The sequence below is a fragment of the Ceraceosorus guamensis genome, assembly GCF_003144195.1.
Source record: "Ceraceosorus guamensis strain MCA 4658 unplaced genomic scaffold IE81scaffold_51, whole genome shotgun sequence".
Classification (NCBI taxonomy): Eukaryota; Fungi; Basidiomycota; class Exobasidiomycetes; order Ceraceosorales; family Ceraceosoraceae; genus Ceraceosorus; species Ceraceosorus guamensis.
Window position 1 is genome coordinate 62,318 of NW_020290046.1, and position 21,642 is coordinate 83,959.

At 55.7% G+C, this 21,642-nt stretch overlaps 7 protein-coding genes across 7 annotated transcripts; 3 read left to right on the plus strand and 4 right to left on the minus strand.

Moving 5' to 3' along the window:
- Window positions 1-27: 27 nt before the first annotated feature.
- Window positions 28-1,836, minus strand: IE81DRAFT_196973 (CheY-like protein). The gene is made up of 3 exons (XM_025510844.1): window positions 1,550-1,836; window positions 447-1,486; window positions 28-234 (listed from the first exon to the last, which is right to left on the minus strand). The coding sequence occupies exons 1-3, from the start codon at window positions 1,665-1,667 to the stop codon at window positions 223-225; spliced, it is 1,170 nt and encodes a 389-aa protein (XP_025368168.1). The 5' UTR covers window positions 1,668-1,836; the 3' UTR covers window positions 28-222.
- Window positions 1,837-2,730: 894 nt separating this feature from the next.
- Window positions 2,731-3,374, plus strand: IE81DRAFT_197043 (hypothetical protein). Its single transcript, XM_025510845.1, has one exon. It carries the CDS (start codon window positions 2,860-2,862, stop codon window positions 3,340-3,342), a length of 483 nt encoding a protein of 160 aa, XP_025368169.1. The 5' UTR covers window positions 2,731-2,859; the 3' UTR covers window positions 3,343-3,374.
- Window positions 3,375-4,733: 1,359 nt separating this feature from the next.
- On the minus strand, window positions 4,734-6,083 carry IE81DRAFT_331218 (hypothetical protein; the record flags this gene model as incomplete). Its single annotated transcript, XM_025515230.1, has 7 exons — window positions 4,734-4,859; window positions 4,941-5,218; window positions 5,297-5,363; window positions 5,454-5,632; window positions 5,722-5,826; window positions 5,915-5,977; window positions 6,065-6,083. The coding sequence occupies 7 exons, from the start codon at window positions 6,081-6,083 to the stop codon at window positions 4,734-4,736; spliced, it is 837 nt and encodes a 278-aa protein (XP_025368170.1).
- A 3,413-nt stretch (window positions 6,084-9,496) lies between these two features.
- On the plus strand, window positions 9,497-10,118 carry IE81DRAFT_292580 (outer dynein arm light chain 8; the record flags this gene model as incomplete). The annotated part of the gene is made up of 3 exons (XM_025511966.1): window positions 9,497-9,728; window positions 9,979-10,002; window positions 10,081-10,118. 3 exons carry the CDS (start codon window positions 9,497-9,499, stop codon window positions 10,116-10,118), a joined length of 294 nt encoding a protein of 97 aa, XP_025368171.1.
- Window positions 10,119-10,713: 595 nt separating this feature from the next.
- On the minus strand, window positions 10,714-11,916 carry IE81DRAFT_337934 (xylose isomerase-like protein; the record flags this gene model as incomplete). The annotated part of the gene is made up of 1 exon (XM_025515521.1): window positions 10,714-11,916. The coding sequence occupies one exon, from the start codon at window positions 11,914-11,916 to the stop codon at window positions 10,714-10,716; it is 1,203 nt and encodes a 400-aa protein (XP_025368172.1).
- A 1,832-nt stretch (window positions 11,917-13,748) lies between these two features.
- Window positions 13,749-18,015, minus strand: IE81DRAFT_197165 (hypothetical protein). Its single transcript, XM_025510846.1, has 2 exons — window positions 15,918-18,015; window positions 13,749-15,845 (listed from the first exon to the last, which is right to left on the minus strand). Exons 1-2 carry the CDS (start codon window positions 17,778-17,780, stop codon window positions 13,806-13,808), a joined length of 3,903 nt encoding a protein of 1,300 aa, XP_025368173.1. The 5' UTR covers window positions 17,781-18,015; the 3' UTR covers window positions 13,749-13,805.
- Window positions 18,016-19,540: 1,525 nt separating this feature from the next.
- On the plus strand, window positions 19,541-21,606 carry IE81DRAFT_292575 (translation initiation factor eIF-2A; the record flags this gene model as incomplete). Its single annotated transcript, XM_025511965.1, has 2 exons — window positions 19,541-19,953; window positions 20,040-21,606. The coding sequence occupies 2 exons, from the start codon at window positions 19,541-19,543 to the stop codon at window positions 21,604-21,606; spliced, it is 1,980 nt and encodes a 659-aa protein (XP_025368174.1).
- Window positions 21,607-21,642: the final 36 nt, after the last annotated feature.

Here is a 21,642-nt window from a genome sequence, read left to right on the forward strand (position 1 = left end):
ATAATTTCCCGTTGATGATTAGACAAGAAACGATGGAGAATAGAACCCCTGAAGTCGCTTCACGCAAGGTGGCGTGGTGCGAGGGAAAATTTGACGGCTGACTTTTCATCATCAGCGACCTTTGCCGAGCCTTTCCAAGAATGAAGATCCGGCAATAAATTGAATCGTTGATCCTCGCTGGTCGATGGACTGTCCAGGTCGCTCTCGTCGCTTTCAGTCGTGTCACTGACGGCGCTTGGTCGGCGAGATGCCTTGCCGAGGGACAAGGTGGAGAAGTCGGACGACATCGACGAGCCAGTGGTCGACGACAATTCCGAAGAACTGATTTCGGGCGTCTCATCGCTTGCGCTTTGGCCGGTATCCGGATCGTGGCCGGCTCGAGGAGGAGGTTGTGCGGGACGAGGGCCTGGTCTTCTCCCGTACGGAGGGCGCAAAGCACCGACAGCGGACTGCTCGGTAGGCGACAACGTGAGCTGACGCGATGTATATTCACCGGCCGCGTCGGCCTGAACTGATAGTGGCATTTTGCGGGCCAGCGCAGACTGCTGACGAGCCTCCGGACTCGAATTGGCCAAGAATGCCGGAGCGCTGATGCGATGCAGAGCTTTCGGGCGAACGGGCGTGCTTGCGCCGGTGGCCGGTGATGTGCGCAACCGTGGAGGGGGCAAAAGGCCGAGTGCGCTATCACGTGTGTGGTCGGTTGTCGTAGAGTCACTACCGGGCGCATTGTCAGAGTCTAGCGGGAGCTGAACCATATCGAGCCTTGCAATCTCTTCCGCCATCTGAGCACAGAGTGCACGCGCACTGATGGTGACTCGACGTCCATCTGCAGAGCCCGTCAACGGTAGATGTTCGTCGCTGCTTGCGTTGCTGCCGCTGCGCGAATCAGCGCACCGTTCAGTCCGGAGGCGCCCACTGTGAGAGATTGTTCCGCTGCGAGCGACCGACATGGCTCGAACGGAGCGAAGTGAAGCTTTGGTCTGTTCGCGAAGATCGTCGGCGAACTTCTGTATCTGAGCCTCAGAAGGTGGCGCATCGTTGTCGGCTCGGCTCGAGGGCAATGGATCGTGGCGTCCACCAACAGTCGATCGAACAAAGGCGCCATCGGGGACCGACACTAATGTCGACGATGGTGATGATGCTTTGGAAAGCGGCAGCAGGATCGACGCTAGGTTGGCAGGGCGTACTGGTTTAGGCAGTGTTCCGGTCATGCCACATCGTTCGTAGACCACTTCGGCAACTGCGCCGAGAGCTGTGGTCGTGGCGAACACATGTGCGGTCTGGTTGGCGGCAAGTATGCCATCTGAGCCGTTGCGGATGCGTTTGCAGACTTCGACACCATCGATGCCTGGCATTTGTACATCCAACAGAACAATGTCGAAGACATCTTGACGCAAAGCTTGGATGGCTTTGAGACCTCCATCCACTGCGATGGGCACTCCATCAAGAAGAGCGCTGAAACGACGCTTGAGCAATGTGCCCAAGACTGTGAAAGATCGAAGAAAATAAGTATTTGTGCCGGCCGAAATGAGCTTTGCCCCTTACTCACTCGACAGATTGATATGGTCGTCGTCAACTATGAGAACGCGAAGAGGAGAGACGGGCGTGCCAAACGAGGCGGCGGCCTTTGTTACCTTGACAAGAGAAGGTGTCGTGTGCGAAGTCATTGTGTCGAGGCCGAGAGAGTATGAATATGAAATCCGATATAGCTGAGGAGAAGTCGGAGCGAGGGAACCAAGAACAGTGCGAGTATCCAGATGAAAACGTAAAGAGAGACGAGAAGACCCTGTGGTTGAGAAGAACCGTTGGGTAGATGTGGTCGTAGCCTATGGGACGACACTTGATCACTTCCGTTAGTGAAGCGTGATGGTGACTCGTTAAGTCGACTTGAATGTCGATCTGAAACGGTCGAAGATTCGTGAGAGTATGGATCAGACGCGCAGAGTGGTGCGACTTATTCGATCGAGTCAAGTGATATTATCAACAACGCTGACACTGCTTGTTCTCAAGTGCCTACGGTCGATGTGTTGAGTTTCGCCAAACCGATCGTCGACGTCAAGCCGGCGCTACGGGTGGAGAAGGAGGTACGCTTGATCGATGGCAGAGTAGTGCCGCAAGAGAAGATTTGGATCTTTCTCTGTGTTGCTTCAAGAGGGATGGAACGAACGAGGGATGGGCGCCTTGTTCGATTTCGGGATGGTGGAGCACACGCAAGAGCAACGAGCTTGTCGGATAGCGAGAAGGGTACCGTGTGAGTGCCCGCCTCGCCCATGGTGGCAAATTTGGTGCTGAACCGGAGCTGCACGTCAATCCAGGTCTCGGCGATCGCAGCCCAGCTCAGCACAACGCGCAGCGGTGAGCTGACGCCGGGGCAGGCGCCACAAGGGCCCAGTGTGCCTCGCACACTGATATTCTGCATGGCGAGCTATAATCATCACGAATGAGAGATGCACGAGGCCATGCAGCAGTCATGCACGAGTACCTAAGCTCCTCAGTCTACACTTCCGCAGGCGGCCCAGCTGGCAAGATCGTCGCAGGGCCCCTCCACGACGTGCAGCCGCGGTGCTCGATGGTCGCGTCGAGCAGCCCCGCGCGTCTCGATGGCCGCGACTGCTGCCTAGCTCTTGCTGCTGCTGCACGCGCGCTCTCAGCACCCATCATCAGCAGCAAATTTAAAACTGGTGCCTGCAGCCCGGCGAGCCGTGGTTATTGTCACAATAACATCTGGATGAGCCACGATCCAGAGGCCGAACGGTATATGGGTCACACTGCTGATCTGCCAAATTTTCAGAGTCAAGAGTATGCACACTTGACGAGCACGGGCCGAGTTGGACATGGCTCCCGGCCGCTTTTGCCGTGATGGCTCGCTCGTTCAAGCTCTGCTGCTGCTGCATGGCTGTAGAAACCAACATCTGCGGCGTTTCGCGATGCTGGTGGTGTGCCGTTCGCTTGTCCACAAAATCTCGATCGCAGTGTCCGCATACCTTGGCCATCGCGTGGCGCTTCCGTCGTAGCTTGGGCCTTGGCAAATTTCAGCAGCGATCATTTCCCTTATCACATGTCACACGTATACATCAGTCAGTCGTGAGTCTCACAAGCCAAATCTCTTCACTTCACCGTCTGGACCGGCGTAAATCAAGCGGAGAGAGGGCCAATGTCCTAATGATAGTCCGAAGTGCATCCACGCAAAGCGGCCCGCTTCTCGATTCTCGAATGGTGCTTTTCATTCAAGAATGCACATCAGTGCTCACTGCTCAATGCCGCAGAATCCGGGCCCTTTGCTTGCGAAGTCGTCATGCCGAGACCCAAGGGTCCGCAGGAGTCTACCGCACCCGTTTGTGATTTTAATGAATCTTGTATATAGGCGTGAAGAGTCTGTCTGCTGCGTGCTGGTCAGGGCTCAGTAATTCCGCGCTTTCTAACAGAAGCCCCCTTGACTCCCACCACATTCACGACGATTTGTTCGGACACGTGAGGGGCGGAGAGGGGATGGGAATTTGAGGCTGCTACAATCTGAATGTGGCAAGGTGAGGCTTTGCCGGCCCACAATCGAGGAAGCGAGCATCGCCCCTGGTCGCGGCGAACTCTAGACAGACACACACTCTCCTGAGTTCGTGCATGTAGGGGGTCACATAGGCTTTTGCTGGCTAAGCTTACAAGTACACGGATCGTTTGCGTAGTCAGTCGCAGAAATTCTCGTTCGTTGAAGCTGTGCGTTCGGAAGGTCAGATTTCATGGCAATCACATCCACTGCGCGTGCAAGCCGGGCAAAGCCCTGTATAGCGACGAAAGGGGAGACGCCGTTCCCATAACCACGTCGATGGACAGATGGCCTCGTTGCGGACACATGGAGCCTTGCCTCTCGTTGCGCTTCTCACCTCCACATTCCAGCAAGCGTCATTTCAACAAACAGCGAAGTTATAGAGTCGACAGTTGCAACTGAATGGAGTGGCGAATTTTCGAACGACCTCGAGAATCATGTAGTCGAGTCATCGCGAGACATTTGCTTGCCACGATCGTCATGGGTCGGAGTGAGGTCGTGGGATGGAGCAGCGGTCGTGGGTGTTGAGCGTAGGCGCGGACAACGGTCGACACCGTGAATGACCGGCGCAAGGGGCAAGCGAGCAAGCAAGTCGAGATCGAGCGAGCACGCGTCGCGTCGCGTAACGTCCTCATCAGACGCGTTGCGGGCCCGCTCCCGCGTGCGCACGTGCATTCACACAATCAAGAATGCCAATCGCGAAGCAACGCAACAGCACCGTGTCTTGCTACCCATGGAGATTGTTCGCGCCACGCGCGGCATCCACAACCTTCGACTCTTTCAGTCGTAGCCTCGAGGGGCAAAAGCGGATCGAGAAGGCTGATGAAGGCAGACATGGACAAGCTCCTCAGGCGGGCTGGGTCAGTCCATGCTTGGCCCACAACTCGTGACTGCTCAACCAAAGTGACAGCATGGCTCTTAAGCCTGTCCTGGTGCACAAGACGAGGGCGGCTCGTCATCGTGCTAAGGAAAGATAGCATTATGGTGTTGCGCAAAGCAAATCAGGGTTAAGGTAAGCAAGCGTTGCGAACATTGGACAGACCCCTTTGCCTACGTAGCACATCAAGGAGTTGACAGCGGATGTGTGCACGTGCGATGAGGACGCTGCGGCATCGGCGGATGTCTATAGCTGCATGGCCCTTGTTTGAGTGAGCTCGATGAGCAGACTCTTCCAAACCGGGTCCTTCGTCTCTCAAGCGACTAGAGGAGTGCGCTCGGAAGCACCGGCAGCGCTGCGACCTTGGATGGCAGCGATAGCAGCTCTCACAACAGCAACCAAGCTGATGATGAAGAAAACAAGCGCGCTGTAGTGAATGAACTGCAAAGTGCAGATCCGTCGTACAGTGTTTGTGTGAGCGAGAAGTCACAATTGCACGTGTCTCGTGACTGTATCGCTCACCTTGTTGGCGTGCGAAATGGTCTGGTGCTGGAAGATGGCGAGCAGAGCTGCGGAGATGACAGCAGCGCCGACGAGGTCACCATTGGCATGCAGCGCGTATCCTGCAGCGGTGGCCTCGAGCAGAAGCAGCGCGGCAAAGACCAGAATGTCGGTGGCAATTCCGGCCTTGTGGTGGCTTGCATCGACGCCAAAGGCGGAGAAGCCAGAGAGGAACAGGAGCACCACCGAAAATCCGTGCCAGAGAGAAAAAGGAGCATGGATGAAGACCACCTCAAGCACTGATACATCAAGACAAAGATACGTCAGCAAACTCCTGTTGCAAATTTTGGAAACGCTTTCCTCCACTGACTACTCACGGGTCTTCGCTGGGTAGTGGACTTTGATGGTGCGGTAGATGTGACTGACAGAGCCAGCAACGAAGATCTGTTGGGATGCAGTGTTTGCAAGCGATCCAATATGAGCGACAGGGGGAGGGCCTCGACAAGGTGTAACAGACAAGAAGCTGGTACACACCATCACAATGAAGGCAAGCAAGCTCCAGACGAAGTCAGATACGCTGCCGTGACCACTGGAGTGAGCAGAGCTCAAGCCGGCGTAGAGGGCATTGAGCACGCAGAGAAGAGGGAAGCGCCAGCCGAGTCCGCCAATGACCGGTGCGTGACCAACATCGGTGAATTGAACGACCAGCAGCCCTGTTTGAGATTAGGGTGGATGCCGACGTTCGGATTAGATCTGCTGGGCTATTCAGACTGTCGAGTTCGCAACGAAGCTCCCAACGCACCGATCAGGAGAATGTGAATGATGGCCCAGGTGCCAAAGATCCAGGGCTCAGGAGTCAGATAGGATGGGTGCGCGCCAGCGCCCCACCTCGAGCCGGGTGCGACGCCTGGCAAGGGAGGGAGGGGACAGGGGTGTGGGTCTTCAGCAGAAGCTTCGAACGCACGCGAAGGAGAAAGCGGCGCTGCTTGACTCACTGCCGTAGCTGTTGCCTCCGGTGAAGAGGACAAAGGCAGCAATGTTGATCAGTTTTTGAGCGACTGGTGAAAAGGGGATCGAGAGAGAGCGAAAAGGTCAGTGTCTGCAAGCTCGTAGCGCATATGCTCAGCAAAACCCTCTCCACTTACGAGAATCGTTCCACGCCATGGTTGCTGCTGAGACTGTGGGAGCAGATGCAGAGTAGTGAAGGTTGCTGTTCGAGGTGGTAACTCAAGTCAAAGGACATTCACACGTCTTGTATGGTGGAAGGAGAGCAAGCCGTGGACGAGAGACAGCGTGGGGCTCAAAAGGTGAAGAAAAGCGTGGCTGGCTCCATTTCTGCTTCGGCTCCACACCATGCACCCATCCCGCTTGTCGGCAACACCATGACGCAACAAATTGTGGTGTGCGTGCGCGCGCACAGCGAGAGCACGCGCACATCGTGATTGTAATTGGCACCGCCTCAGTCACGATGAGGGACCCTGCCATGCGTCACAATCAGCCACGTTCCTGCGCGTATAGTTCGCAAAGGGGCACTGCACAGCTCTCATCAGACTCTGGCCGAGCGGACAGCTCTGCACCACGCATGCGGGTCGATGCACCTGCTCGTGTGACCTTGCCATCGATTCGAAGGCCGTCGTCGATCTCTTGCTCGTCGGCCCAGTCTGACTCCTGTTCGCGATTTGTGATTCAAATTCAGATGGTTCCGTTATGAATTTGATTAACGACATTCGAGCGGAGGAGCGGGCGAGCTCACAGCGTCTGTCTGAACGACTAGCCACATGTTGTGTGCGGTGATGCAGACTGATGAGAGCGTCATTCCTGCTGAGCTACTCGCAGCTAGACGATGACCGCATCGGCCGAAGGAGTCTTTGATTCCATTTCCGAAATACCAGCAGCAGCCTTAAAGGCGATTCGAGAGCGTGAGACGGCACTCAGAAGAGTCGAGTGCTGGAAAGCTCCGTCAAGTCCTCGATCCTTTTGAGTCTGATGATCGATTCACATTGGAGGAAATAGCTTCGATTCTTGAGTATTTGACCTGCAGTCGGTCAATAATGACGTGAACTGAAGACCATGAAGTTGCTATACAAGATCATTCAGATTGAGTGATTCTTGATGATTCTGATTAGCCAAGACCCTTGCTTGTTGTACACGTGTGACTATTGTCAACATTCACATTGCTGTGATCCAAATGCGGGTGGAGGTGGGAGCTTGCCTGCCTTCGCTCTGCCAAGAGACCTCCTTTGCTCGCCCGCATGCGCATGTGTACGACCTGTCTTTACTCTTGATTCCCCTCGTGAACCTCAAAAAAGATGTCAGCCAAGGATCGAATCATGAGTATCAAGGATGGAGATGCAAGTGTCTCGCTTTCTCGGCCTCGGCCTCAGCCTACGACTGATCACGACAAGATGGGCACGCTGCCCAGCATATATGCATCCAGATTATACCTCTACGGCCACAGCTGCAGCGGCAAGATGCTGCAACTTCGTAAATAACACCGGCCAGCATCACCGCCTCACTACCCGTCGGATTTCAGCTAGGCTGTCCCACCGGGCTATTTACCACTTCGAGCCAGATCCAACACAGATATACCGCAGTTCTGATCGAGCCTGAAGCGTCATTTTATATTTGATTCTTTTGCTTGCGAGGTCCTCTTCTTGGCGAGAACTGCCAATCTATAACTCACACAGTCAAGTCACAGTGAGTGAGTGACCGCTAGATCACGTCCACGTTGGGACGACGCATGGAGCAACGGGAACTGTCTCTCAGAAAGAACCCGCACCAGCAGCAGAGACAGAGGCCCGCGACGATGGAGGAGGGCAGCTGTGTCTCAGAAGCAGGCCTCTTCGCGACGCACATTATTTTGAAACGGAAAGGGTGAGTATAGCTATCGGATCACCTTGGTGTTTGGTGTGGACGCTGATCCATCCAAGTCACTGCTGATGGTATTCAAGATTGTATAATCACGAATGGCATCACGAATCCACCAGCACGAGATGCATCACACACATTCAAATCCCAGTTTAACATTCGAGAGTCACAACGTCACGCGAACTAGCCGGCCGAGAGACTCATTCTCGATTCGTGATTCACGATTGGGTCATGCTCTCATATCCCCCTCTCCTTCACGGTTCGTGATTCAGGAGCGTCCATTGATTCTGCACGCGTGCTGCGCGGTGCACGGTACCAATTCCGCGCTTCGGCACCGGCAGCAATCGTGAATCAAGCTCTGATCGCGTTGTTGCTAGGCGCGCGCAGCTAGGTAAATCGTCGCGCAGCTAGGGAAAGGTCTGGCTGGGCCCTGCGAGAACGTACGTACGCGCTAGGCTTGACAGACGGTGCGCTCGCTGTCTTGCGCTCTTTTTGGTGTTGCTCTCGAGCCTCGTCTGCGTTCTCACAACGCGCGACTGTGGTCCGCCTGCTGCTGCACCGGTAGTTGAGGCTGCAGCTCCGGCGCGACGCTTATTGCACTCGATTATTCACGATTGGGACTCGGATGTCTGATGTCCGCACGCGCAAAGGTGGATGGATGCAGCACCCTCACTGAGCTTGCTTTCCATCAACCATCCATCGGTGCGAGGAGCCTTGCACACTCTCATCATTCGCACTCTCACTCCTACATATCTCCGTATACTTGGCGACGAGATCACGGCTCTGGACATCATTTCGTGCTCGTAGTCACGATCGATCGAGTCATCACCGCGTGCTCGTCTCTACCTCCCGTTGCTGCCTTTACCTCGACCTCCAGCTATAACTTATCACTGCTTCAACGCGCCATCTTATTTGCGAGCCAGAGCGACGAACCAATTTGACTCATCACAAACAACCTGTACCTTGCCACGCGCAGCGCTCCAAGTGCTATATAGCTGCTCCATATACAGCAGCAGCAGCTCCAGCGCCCCTCCAGCATCGCTCGACCACGCTTATATTCATACGCCGCGCCGTGTTGCTTCAGTCGCCGCCGCGGTCTTCAAGGAGACTGAGACATTGCCGTGCTGTGCGCGCCTTCTCGTCAGCCGTGTCACAACACGCATCTTCAGCCCACAAAGGTCTGTGCGCGGGCGCAGGCTCATATATATACGGGAGCGCAGCTATAAGTCACCAGTGTCCTCGCAATAATCTGCGTGCACTCACGACTCTATCAGCCCAGTCACGATTCACTGTAATTGCTGGTGATTGATCTGCTTTACGTGCTCACCTTGGCAGGCAGCAGCGTCAACGGCAGTCGCAACGATACACCAGCAGCAGTACGCCTGACGCGATTCGTGTTGGAATCGAGCAGACGCGCCGCATTTCCAATTCATCCACCTTGCAACCACCCAAGCAACCCTTGCATCTTCCCTGCACACTCGACCAGCAACACGACGACGAGTCGAGAAGTCGAGAGTCGAAGCTTTTCGCGGCTTCCTATTGATATTCATCAGCGTCTCCCAATTCCCCAGAGCCTTCGTCAAAGTGCGTGGTCGCATCGCTCACCATCATCGCATCTATGTATCCATCTCATCTCTCACTAACGCGCTCTTCGCCTCTTTTCGCGCTCGCAGATGACTGTGAGCGACGTGACGGACAAGACAGAGAAGATGGATCTGAAGGACACGGTAGACAGCAACTCGGTCCCAAAGGCCGTGATCAAGAATGCAGACATGGACGAGGAACTTCAGCAGGCGGTGGTGGATATTGCGCACGAAGCCATGGCCAAGTTCTCCGTCGAGAAGGACATCGCCGCGCATGTCAAGAGAACTATGGATGAGAAGCATGGACCTACGTGGCACGCTGTGGTTGGCAAGAACTACGGTAGCTACGTCACTCACGGTGAGTGTTGCGGATGCGAGCCTTCGTCAGCGAAAATGTGAGAGGCTGTATGCGAGTTTAGGAACTACACTTCTGGGTGCATGGCGAGACATTTAGGGAAAGCAGCATCAGCGCTGGCTTGTGTGGCACGGCATCATCTTCAGGCGGACTTTGGACGGGAGTCAGGACCCCGGCACACTGGCAGCTCGTGTTTATGGCTTGAGGCTGAATGTCAAGCACGCACTCGTCCCTTCCGTAACACTTTTCACAGAGACCAAGCACTTCATCTACTTTTGTGAGCATGCCGCAAAGATCGAATCCCATCCCTCAAGAAGCGTTGACTTACTTGTCCCTCTCTTCTCGCTCGTCACAGATCTTGGTCAGATCGCCTTCCTACTCTGGCGCGCCTAGACATTGGCACACAGGCCGATCATCGACCCAATGAGCAGCAAGCAGAGGTCAACACCTCCCCAAAAAAATTGCTCATCCGATGAGCCTCTACTGCGACCTTCTCGAGCTCCACTAGTTCCCTGCCGATGCATATTGTCACCACACGACGTTCACAGGCCCCATCGACCATCACGAGTCTCCGCGCTTTCCCTCTCTGCACCCAATCCCATTTCGCTTCGCTCCAACCCGCTTGGTCTGTCATTTTCTGAGCGGAACCCTTGCCGAGTGCAAGATCTGGATCATGTGCGATCGCGACCAAATGTGAACGACCAGGAATCATGTCGAGGGCTTCCCTTCGAGCCTTTTCGCTATGGCAATTGTCACTATGCTGTTCATCTTGCTTCAACACTCAAATTGCTTTAACACTCAAAATGGCCGCATCAGATGCTTCAAATGCAGAACCAGTAAGTGGCGATGCAGATGATTTGGGTTCGAGTGCTTGAGTACAATACAGTATGGTGTGGAAAGCCACTCGTGCGCGCGGGGGGACGTGGAAGGGGAGTGCAAGCCGTCGGAATGGCGTGCGTACGTACGCTCGCTCATCGAGCCGCCTTCGTCAAGCTTGGGTACAGGTGGCGAGGACCTGCGCGAAAAGCCATTCGAGTCCGACCTTGGCTCGATTGGCATGGTGGGATGGTACGTTGGAAGCCTCGTCGCTCAAGCTATCGTTGAACACCTCGACGCTCCACGGTCCTCGGTAGCCTGCTTGTACGACCACTGCGTGCATAAACTCGATCGTCGGCAAGAAAGCACCCTTGGCGATCTCTCCTGGAAACAGTCGATGCGATCGACTCCAGATCATGCGGCTGGGACGAGGCTCTTTGGCATTGGGCGAGGGTTCCAGAGGTGCTGGCACACGACGAGCGTCACCGATCTGGACCAGGAAGATTTTTTCTGCCGGTACGGTAGGAATGCGCGCCAAAGATTCGCGCCACGTTGGATGAGCAGACACGCCATCGGCACAGCAGGGATCGGCAAACTCTCGACCCAGAGTGTTGAAGCTGTCCAGGACAAGGCCGACGTTGTCTCTGTTTGCCAGCTCGACACACTGCCACGCGCCTTGCCACGTATCGTGGTGAGCGCCCCAGCTCAAGCCTTCGTAAGCTATTCTCAACGGTCTGCTATCCTGGCCGATCGTCTCGCTAAAAGTCTTGGCTTCATCGGCCATTCGTGCGAGGTCTTGCGCGATGCGATGCGCATCTCCAGTCGTGCGAGGTGACGGTTGGTTGTTGGAGCAGCAAAGCAAGAGATCCGTACCGAGAGCGCGCATGATCGGGAAACGGCTTCGTACTCTGGCATCTGCGGCAGCTTGATCTTCGGCAGATGACCAGCCCTCGACGTCGCGCAATGGCTGCAAATTGAGGACTTGCAATCCGAGAGAGGCGCAAAGATCACCGATGTATGCTGCAGCTGCCACCTCTTGTGCGAGCTCGGCGGGCGTGCATGGTCCGTGAGCGTTGAAGATGGCCATTTCGGACGTGGACGATTGGCCCTTGGCCTCACCTCTGAGACCGGCTTTTGTCAAGGGAGCAGATGAGGAGGTTTGCGAGCTAGAATCGCTCGCGCGTCTCGAGGTAGGACTGTCTGGCGGTGTGAGCGCGTCTCTGGTGTTGCAGATTTGGAATTCGGGCGACTTTGCAAAGGCGTCCAAATCGTCTTGGAATATCTCGACGGCGTCGAGACCAGATGCAGCGATTGCTCGGAGTTTGGTCGTCAGCGAATGACCGGCAGCGTGAGCCCCGGCGGAATGCGTAAACATGCCAAATGCTGGGCGTGGAAGTGTTGCGTCCATGATGGCGAGTGATGAGGTTTCTGCTTCGAGTATGGAGTTGGTATGGCCAATTGAACGAGTGCGTGATCCTTCACCGAACGGTTACCGCGAAATTGACGGTGGAGTCTACAGATGCAGGCGGGATGTCACGTCGGTGGCCCAGTCAAAAGCGCGAGGAGTGATTGTGGCTATATGAGACGCTTCAACGTTCAGTTGCGTTGGTCTATGTTTGTACGAGTTGGAGCACTTGCGTCTTGATGCCGATATGCCAACGATTCGCTCGCTGTGTTGACTGTGACTTGATTAGGCTTGTTCTTAGTAATGGCGATGCATGCGTTGCGTGCAGGCACTAGCACCCCTTATCATGCGCCATGCGATCGGGCGGACAGCTATTTTCGGTGTTGCTGTCAGGTGCGCGCGGTGGCGTGCAGACTTAGCTCGCGCAAAGGTTACGTATGACCAGTCAGGGGGCTCTGCGCGTGCAGTCGTTGTGGTCGATGGGATTCGGAACCTGAAGATCTGGGTAGCAGCAAGCACCAAATGCTGAATGTCCGCAAGGCCGACGACTCTTAACCGACGTTGGAAGAGCTGCGGTTGCTGGTGAGGCTGATTCGCAGCAGCTGAGATTGGACGCCTTGCTCCAACCGGATAGGCGCGTTTGCGGGTGCGCAGGTACGCTTAGCGTGAGCTCCAATATTTGCTACTCCAACGATGACCCTGCCGAAATCGCTGAAGGCAGACTGATGAATAATTTTCTTGCAGCTTGCAGTGCTCGGCAACAATATTCACCACACGAAGCCTGATCCGAGACCTTGTCAGGTGCGCGAGTTTCAATTGCAGGGCAAGGAGGGATTCGCTTGGAGTCGGTTTCGTTGCGCTTGTTCGGCGTTGTGGATGTATGGCAAGACGATGTGAAGTGCTGGGGTTGCTGGAATGGATCAGTCGCAAGGCGGTGCGTACATTTATATATGTACACACACGCAGAGGCGCTCCCGCCTGTCAGTCTCCTCCTCGGAGTTGCTCAAGAGAAGCGCATAACCGACTATACTCGGCCTGCGCAAGGCCGCGCTCGCCCTCCTGACAACGGAAGCCCTTTGGCCGATATTGCAGCTCGGCGCAAATCCTCGCAAGTACTTTTGGCATTTGGCGAGCTGACTGAGCTTTCCGGCTGCCCATTCGGCAATCCAGAGCGAAGTGTGGGGGTGGGGCTTGGACCGTGAGCCAAGTGGAGCGACGCTGCCTTGTGCATGGTGGAGCGTCGGGGGGCCCCCACCTCGGCAAAAGGTAATTCCGCTTCTGGCCAAACGAGTCTCCGCCGCGAATTCACGCGTTCTGGTGACCATCGTTCCACGTGACTAACGTGGCCATCGAAGTCCGCAAGCAATTAAAAAAATTTCATGATTCTTCACGCCTGTCGGATGGGAATTACGAACAATACGAGTCACATCGAGCCCCAAATCAGTGATTGAAACGTATTTGAGGCGAAATTAATGCGTAGAGATGCCCAACAAGTCATGAATGTGTTCGACCTCAGCGCACAACAAGGCTAGGGCAATCAGCGATCCAGGCCAAGCACAAAAGGTGTCTACGCGGCTCGACCTTCTCAACTTCTCCTTCGCACACAGCGACCCGAAGTCGTGTCCAACTAGGCGGCTTATTGTAGTCCAGATAATCACAAGAGGTGGGGAGACGGACGGAAACACCTCAGCGCAGTCTCCGATCACAATACAACGCGAGCGATCCATTGAGGAAATGCTTAGATGAGTGCTAGATGCGGTTTACAGTCTGACCTAGATGATGATAGAAACAATGATGTGTCCTTGCGAGGCGTGATGCGATGAGGATCCACCACGGTGGTCAGCGTGGGGGTCACTGACTCATGAAGCGGCTTCGGCGTCGAGTTCTCGGAGCAAGCCGGCGAGCACGGCAGAGTAGGTGAAGACGAATTGCCGAGTGGTCTGCACCGAGCTCATCCGCTGCTCTCGAACCACGCCGACAGCGCTTTGGATGAGATCCGTCTCGCCGATCGCGGCGTCCGAGGTTGTAGAATCTGTTGTGGCAATGGAGTCTTGACTGGCGGAATCAGGTAAGACAAACGAGTTTGACTTGGGCGAAGTCGAAGCTGCCTCTACATTCGAGTGTAGAACTGATTGCGTGGAGAAAGGATTTGGACTCGAACTTGCTGCGTTGAACGGATCGTTGGAGTGTGATTGTGAGGCGGATGCTTGCGCGGCGGACCGATGCAAGTTATTGGGGCCAGGAGAAGCTGAGGAGGATGAATCTACAGCAATGTGAAGGCTGCGCATAGCTCTGGAAGGCGTGTCCATGCCACTTTGTGCTTCGCTCGGTCTCCTTGAGGCGTCTGGTGTCATGGCAAGGAAACCGGCTCCCGCAGCGCTGCCTGCAGAGGAGCTGCTGCTGCTGCTGGTGGGACCGCCAGAGCTGCTAAGGCCCGATATGGAACGAGCATCGCTCTCCACGCTGTCGGCGTCCGAGCGAGATCGGCGCATGGGCGGCGGACTCGAAAGATCACTTCGACGTTCGCCGTTGGAAGTAATCGATTCCGCAGCCTGATCAACGTCCATGTCTGAGGGTGACAGCTCCCGCTTGAGTGATTTGCGCGGTACGCGTTTCGAGGAAAAGTAGTCGCCATCCCGCCCGATGATGTTTCCATACGTGCTTCCACTGGAAGACAAGCTGTTGGTGTGCAGGCCAGCAGAGCCAGCATCAGCGCGAGGTTGCCATACTGGCAGAGGCGCCTTGCCCGCTGCTTCAGCGCGCCTCCGACGCAGTACATCGAGCACCGAGTCTATGACAATATAAGTCCCTGTTCTGCCAACTCCAGCAGAGCAGTGTACGAGAAGGGGACCAACGTTATTGTGCATATTTTGAGCAGACGCGGCGAGCTCCATGAAGAGCAACAGACCAGTCGGCGACTCGGGAATGTGGTAGTCGGGCCAAGCCACGTATTGCAGATGTGTGAGGACCCGCTTTTCACCACGACCGTGGTGATGGAGCTCAAGGATCCTTCGGATGATGTGCACCTTTTCGGCGTCCTCTTGCGCCGAGTGCATGGAAGGAAACAGGTTTCCGCCCTTCTTGTCGTCTTCTGTCTTGCAGTCGTTAGTGCTGGCAGGCGGCCCAAGCGAACTGCCTTTCTCATCGAGAGCTTCCTCAAACACCAAGCGAACCTCGAGCTGCGAGCCGTAATGCTGGCTGCCCCAGTACATATGACTCTGTACCCTGCCCGCCTCATGCTCCCGAGTGAGCATCGCAATGACATGAACATTTTGTTCCCACAGAGCCAGCCAAAAGGTTTCAAAGGTACTGGGCAGTGGTGCTTGAGTAGCAATGTATCGTCTCCTACTTCCGAAACGATTCAGAGGTTCAACGAAGCTGGCGTTGAGATAGTCGGTGCATCCCGCTGGAGGCTCGCTTACGCGCACACGACTGTGCTCGTAGGTCCAGATATTGTTGTACCTGTTTTCAGCGCCTCTCTCGAGAGCGGCTGCAATGCTGAAAGGAAAGTGATGAGGAGTGGCTCCAGAAACAGCACTATGTCGTGAGGCCAGCCTTTGAGCGGCCGGCAGATCTTTCGGTTGCTGACCTGACAGATCCACAGAATCTGCCCCAGCGTGCGAGTTGTCGGCACTGCGTGGATCGACTGAGCTTTCAGCAGCGTGCTTCCGCATGGTCTGCATAAGTCGCTGCTGCTCATCCCGCTCCACGTTGAAGAAGTCCTCCGCCAATTTTTGTTCTCTGGTTTTGGGGTCGAGGTCTGCCAGGTGTTGCAAGAACGGCGGCAGTGCGTCTCGCTGAGCCGAAGAAAGATTTGGGATATCCAACGGCACAGTCTCAGTGACACCATGAGCCAGTTCTCGATTTTGCCGTATGTTGTCGAAGAACGGATTGGCAGACTACGAGGCCAAAATGCAAATTCGTGTCAGCTGAACCCTATGGCAGTCGCGCTCCACGTATGCTCGACTTACAGCCTGAGGTTGCGGTCGTCCTTGATTCACCCCGAGCTGAGCCGGTTGCGAATGCGAAGCTTCAATGCCCCTCATCCTCCTTTGACCAGCCTCGTTGTTCCAAGATCCAGCAAGACTCCGAGTGGTGAAGGCTTCGGCAGGCAACCCTCGAGGCTGCACCAGCGAGTGTCGCTGCTCGTCACCATAATCAGGACTGCGCTGGGCGTTGCTGCTGTCGCTGGGAAGACGAGGCACGGAAGAACGTCGTGTCCGTTCAGCGTCGGGGGGGATCAGACCCTCTAGGCGCGGAGGGGCTTTCTTGACAGGTGTCGCTGACTCAGCTCGAAGAGGTCGATTCTCCAATAGAGCTCGGTGATCCTCCTCCTTGCTCTGCCCGACGGTATGGGCAAAGCCAGTGAAGCCACCGACTAGCCAGCATAGATCTCCTTGGAATCCTGCTGCATCGAATTTGCGTAGAAGGCCAGTCAAGCATGCACCGCCGCCACCGGTATTGGGTCGACCAGCTTCTCCTAGACTGCGAGTATCCGTATCAACAACCACGATGCGCCGCAGCGGTCGATCTGGCTCCTCAATATCATCGTCGCTCACGCTTCCATGATTGACCGCTTCGGGCGAAGACTTGCGAACACCCTTCCGCCACCGCTTGAAACGCTTGGCGTCCTGAGAGGAACCGAGCATTTCCGACTCGATGCGGTCCACTGTCATGGCCGGTCTTTTGAGGAGCGTGGAAGGAGCACAGACGTTCACACTGCGAGCTATCCTCGCCGAGTTGAAAGAGGTTGATGGTCGAATGTCAATAATGAGCGTAGATGTAGAACCGTCGTCGCCATCGGTGGTGGAAGACGCGGAGGACGTGCCACCCGGAGAGCTGCTCCGCGAACTCCGTCGCAGACGAGCTTTGCTCGTGGGATTTGACTCTCTCGGCGAGCGCTCGACGTCGACTTCGCCAGCGCCTCCGTTGAGTAGCTCTACCAGAGTCGAAGCATCTAAAGCCGTAAATCGCGTCAAGTCCGCTGCTGGAATTGAGGAAGCTGCAGAGGTAGCTGTCCGCGCTGAAGAGGCCGAGGCTCCAGATAACTTGCCAGTCCTGTGCTGGCCGCTGACACTGATTCCTCCGGAGATGGGACCTGACGCAGGTGAGTTTAGGGGCCCTGCGGAGGGAAAGCGCAAAGTCGGAGTCGCTCCACCGTCTGTGACGCCGCTGAAAGACGATGTCACCAGCTCGTCTGCACGAGGCGTCTTCTGTATTTTCGTATTCGTTGGTTGCTCGAAGAAGCCGACAGAGGATGATGCTGGGGGCACCACCAAGGGAGTCACGCCACCCGGCGTCTGTGGGACATGACTTGGCAAGAAAGATGCCCAAGGGTGCGACTGCGTGTCTGCGCCAGCAGGCGTGGGTGGCATCAGCCCTGACTGCTCATTCGCAGTGGCGCTTGCCGGCACTGCTGTCCCTGACATTGCGAAGTAATCCGGAGCTGTGTCTGGCCCTTTGTCAGACTGCCTCCGATCGCCGGAGACTTCCTGATTCGCAGAAGCGAAGAAAGGACTCTGCTCTTGTCCTCGAGGCAGCTGACTCTTGAGTGTCGGGATAGACGTGCTCGTTGATGCGCTGGGTATCCTGCCGCTCTCTGGTCGAGGAGCCCGCGCTGCTAATCCTTCGGACAGGTGCTCCTCTTCTCCACTGGCAGACCCGTGTCTTGTCATTGCCGGGTGCGATTGAGATTGCGCGCCAATTGCGTTTGCCGAGAGCTGTCCTGCAAACGGTGAGGAAGTGCCAGACGGCGAAGACGTAGAGTGAGAGGAACTACCCATGGGCAGAGACAGTGCCTTGGGCGCTCCCGACCTTGGTTTGAGAGGTCCCATCCTGGTTGAAAGTCCCTACCCTCGGCGGCGGATAGCTTCAAGCGGACGAGAAAGGTGGGTTCCTTGTGTTCGCGAGTCTGAGGCGTCAAATGAGGAGGTATGGCAAGCCGTATTGCACTCAGCAGCACCGGAAGGCTCGCTAGTTCTGAGAGTGCTGGTCTGGAATGATTGAGTCAATGCGACGGTGACACGATGAAGGCACGCATGTCGGGTCAGAAAGGGAAGCGAGGTCGATGGGTGCGTAGTATGGCTGTGCTGAGCCCAGCAAGCCAGACCGACGCGTGTGCAGCTTCGTGGCGCTTGGCGCTGTAACCAACTCTTCTACTTGTGTTTGGAGCTCGCTAATCAAGAATAGAATCCCAATGTCAAACGGAGGCCTAAAGGATATAAAGGAGTAAAAAGCGTAGGCGATCTTAAGGGCGAAATCCAGCCTCCCATTGGGCGGGGTTACGTGCGCTACGTGTGGAGGGATGTTGCCACCCAGCCTTATTATCACCTTGGGGAGGGTTGCGCAATTGGTAGCATTATTCGAAGTGTTTGAAGTTCTTGAGAGGTCAAGTGGAGATGAGCTAGTCACATGGAGTCCAAAGCTTGTTCATCCAACGAGAGTGGAGCCGCGCACGACAAGGTGCGTCGAGCTTCACACCTTCGCGCGCGTAGGGCATGAGCTCGCTGCGTACGCGCGCACGCAGCCTGTTGATGGCTGCATGCATATGATGATGGGATCTCGTTTGACGCGAGTGGCGCGCGCGGCCATCATCTACCCTCACACTCAACTCATCTTGACTGCTATACCCCATCAAGTCTAGCTATATAGCTCTCGTTTGGACGCGGCGTCCATGTATATGCGCGGTACGCAGGTATTATTCAGTATGCATAATGCATGCATCATGTCGACACGTGCAGCTGACGCGCGTGCCTGCTTTGCGCGCTCCCCCGCGGTGCTGGCCCTGCGCGATGACTTACTGCATGCTGCTCATGCAACGGACTCATGATGGAGGCACGCGCGCGCACACTCTGACTCGATCAAGACTCATCATCGCTCGATCGTCACTGTGCTGTACCCGTTGATCGGGGTTTCGAGTTCAAGCTCGCGACCTCGGGGCAAGACTTTACGCACGAAGCTTCAAACGAAAAGCTGCAGAGGTCTTAAGTCAAGAGTGTGACTCGGGTACCTTTTATGATGATTACAAAAACTAGGTTGAAGCGAAGCTTGCGTGCAGCATCTCTTCTACACAAATTTCGGCAGGAAGGTGCGCGAAGAGATGTCTGCCAAACAGCCTTCTCAGTGGATAAAATCTGATTCAACATCAAGCATTCGTGATTCAAGATCCGAAAATTTTGATTCAAGATTCTTGATTGACACCAGCCGCGTTTTTGGTTGGGGATTTGCCGCTGATTTGGATTACAAGTCACGTGGTCAGGGTGGCTGAGAGCGTTGAATAGGCGGACCGCCACGTGGGGTACTCGGTTGGGCTTGCTAGTCAGGTGACCTCATGACTAGGCTCGTCAGGCCGGGCATGCAGGGATGGCGGTTATTGAAGATATGGGCAGGAAGAAGGCGCCTTCCAACTCACTCGAAGCTGCGCGTTCGCGACTCGCATTGAATCCCACGACCAGCGCAATTGCAAGCGACACACTTTCACGATTCAGGCCAGTGCCAAGCAGGAGGGAAACCCTTCGTTCACGATTTTGATTTGTCGAAGCACCCTATTGCCTTCCCTTGTGACTCTTTGATAGCAAAGGTATTGGGGTCGAGCATGGCCACCACCTCTTTCGCTCCCCAACAATGGGGCTACCGCACTCAGAAGCGCGTCGGTCTCGGAGCCGGCGCGCCAAGCTTTGCGAGTCATTCCCTGCCAGACCTCGAAGCGACAGCGCGCACTATCGTATACAGTCCAGATGGGAGTATCTTTGCCGCGAGCTACGATGACAGCGTTCGGCTTGTTTCCACCGGGGCGGCGTCCGCAGCCGAGGTGGTTCCAACACCTTCATTCATCTTGGCGGCCGCCAAGGTGATCGACATGCGCTTCTCTCCTCGAGGTCGGTACTTGAGTACGTGGGAACGTCCGAACAAGGATGCGGACGGCAATCCCATCAAGAATCACAGCATATGGAACACTCAGTCGGGTGAGAGGATAGCGAGCTTTGAAAGGAGGAATCAAGAAGGTTGGTGAGTGGATGCAATTCTCTCGAGAGCGCATACACGCGTGCGTTATGGCCCTGACAGCTCCTCCTGTGTTGCGTCTTCGTGCCAAGTCACTTTCAATTCACCAATGACGAGCAACACGCCATTCGCCAAGTCGCTACCGAGCTGCAAGTCTTCTCCACCGCCGACATGAATGGACATGTGGTGGGTCGATTGAAGCTGGAAGGTATCACCTCGTACGAAGTTGGGCCTGGGGAAAGACCCAGTGTCGCTGTATTTTTGGGGGAAAAGAAAGGCGCGCCAGCATCTGTGCAAGTGTATCCGCTCGCATCTCTCATCCCTTCACCAGCAGCGCCGCCCAAACCGATTTCTCAGAAGACCTTCTTTAAAGCAGACAAGATTCAAATCAAGTGGAACACGGCTGGTACGGCCATTCTCTTCCTCACTTCCACCGAACATGACAAGACCGGCAAGTCCTACTACGGCGAGACGAACCTATACATGATGTCCACTAGAGGTGATTTCGATTGTCGAGTGGGTCTCGACAAGGAAGGGCCAGTGCACGACTTTGAATGGAACCCTAATTGCCGGGAATTCGCAGTCATCTATGGGTATATGCCAGCCAAGGCGACGCTGTTCTCTTCGCAAGTCAAGGTCATTGCAGAGCTCGGCGTGGCTGGGCGAAACTTTGCAGCTTTCAATCCTCAAGGCCGGCTGCTGCTGATCGCCGGTTTCGGAAACCTAAACGGGACAGTGGATGTTTGGGATCGCGAACTTCTTGGTGGCGCGGCTGGCAGCAGCGCAGAAGCCAGTGCTCGGGCAAAGCTCCACTCCTTCGATGCCAGCAACAGCAGCGTGTGCCAGTGGAGTCCAGACGGCCAATTTGTGCTCACTGCAACGTTGAGTCCGCGCCTACGAGTGGAGAACGGGATAAGAATCTGGCATTACACGGGCAAGCTTGTGCACGTGGAGATGCAGGATGAAATGTATCAAGCGACATGGCGGCCGAAGCTGCCTTCAGACTGCTTGGCAGACCATCCCTTCTCCAAAGCGGTTCGACCCGCCCCCACAGCATCACAAGCTGCCACGGCTTTGCTGGATGCTCAGGCTGCCAAAGCCGCGGCGAAGGCTGCGTCTGCGACGGAGGCGAACGGCAAGCATTCTGGTGGTGCATACAGACCGCCAGGTGCTCGCAGTGGTGGGGCGAGCAGCGAGTTTGCACGGCTGTACCAAGAGAGCGCAAATGCTTCTGCACCTTCTTCGCCAGCGAAGAACGGCGCCTACGTGCCTCCTGGCGCTGGTGCAAGAGGCAAGCGCTCGATTCCAGGAGCTGCCCCTCCACCCGGTTCGGTGCCGACCGGACCCGCAAAGAGTCCGGGCGGGAAGAAAGCGGGCAAAAACGGCAAAGCCAGTGCGCCCTCCACGCCCAACACTGCGGCATCGTTCAACGCGAGCAGCGAACCCTCAGTACCTGCCACCTCGGGAGCTACGGATATTGGAGGAGACGCGGAAGGCGCAGCAGCAATCGAGAAGAAGGTCCGCAACATCAACAAGAAGCTCAAAGCTATCCAGGATCTCAAAGATCGCAAAGCCAAGGGTGAGACCTTGGAGGAGATGCAATTGTCCAAGATCGCTGGCGAGGCGGAGCTGAGAAAGGAGCTGAAAGCGCTGCAGTGACTGGCATCTATATAAGATCCTAAATCGGAAACCCGC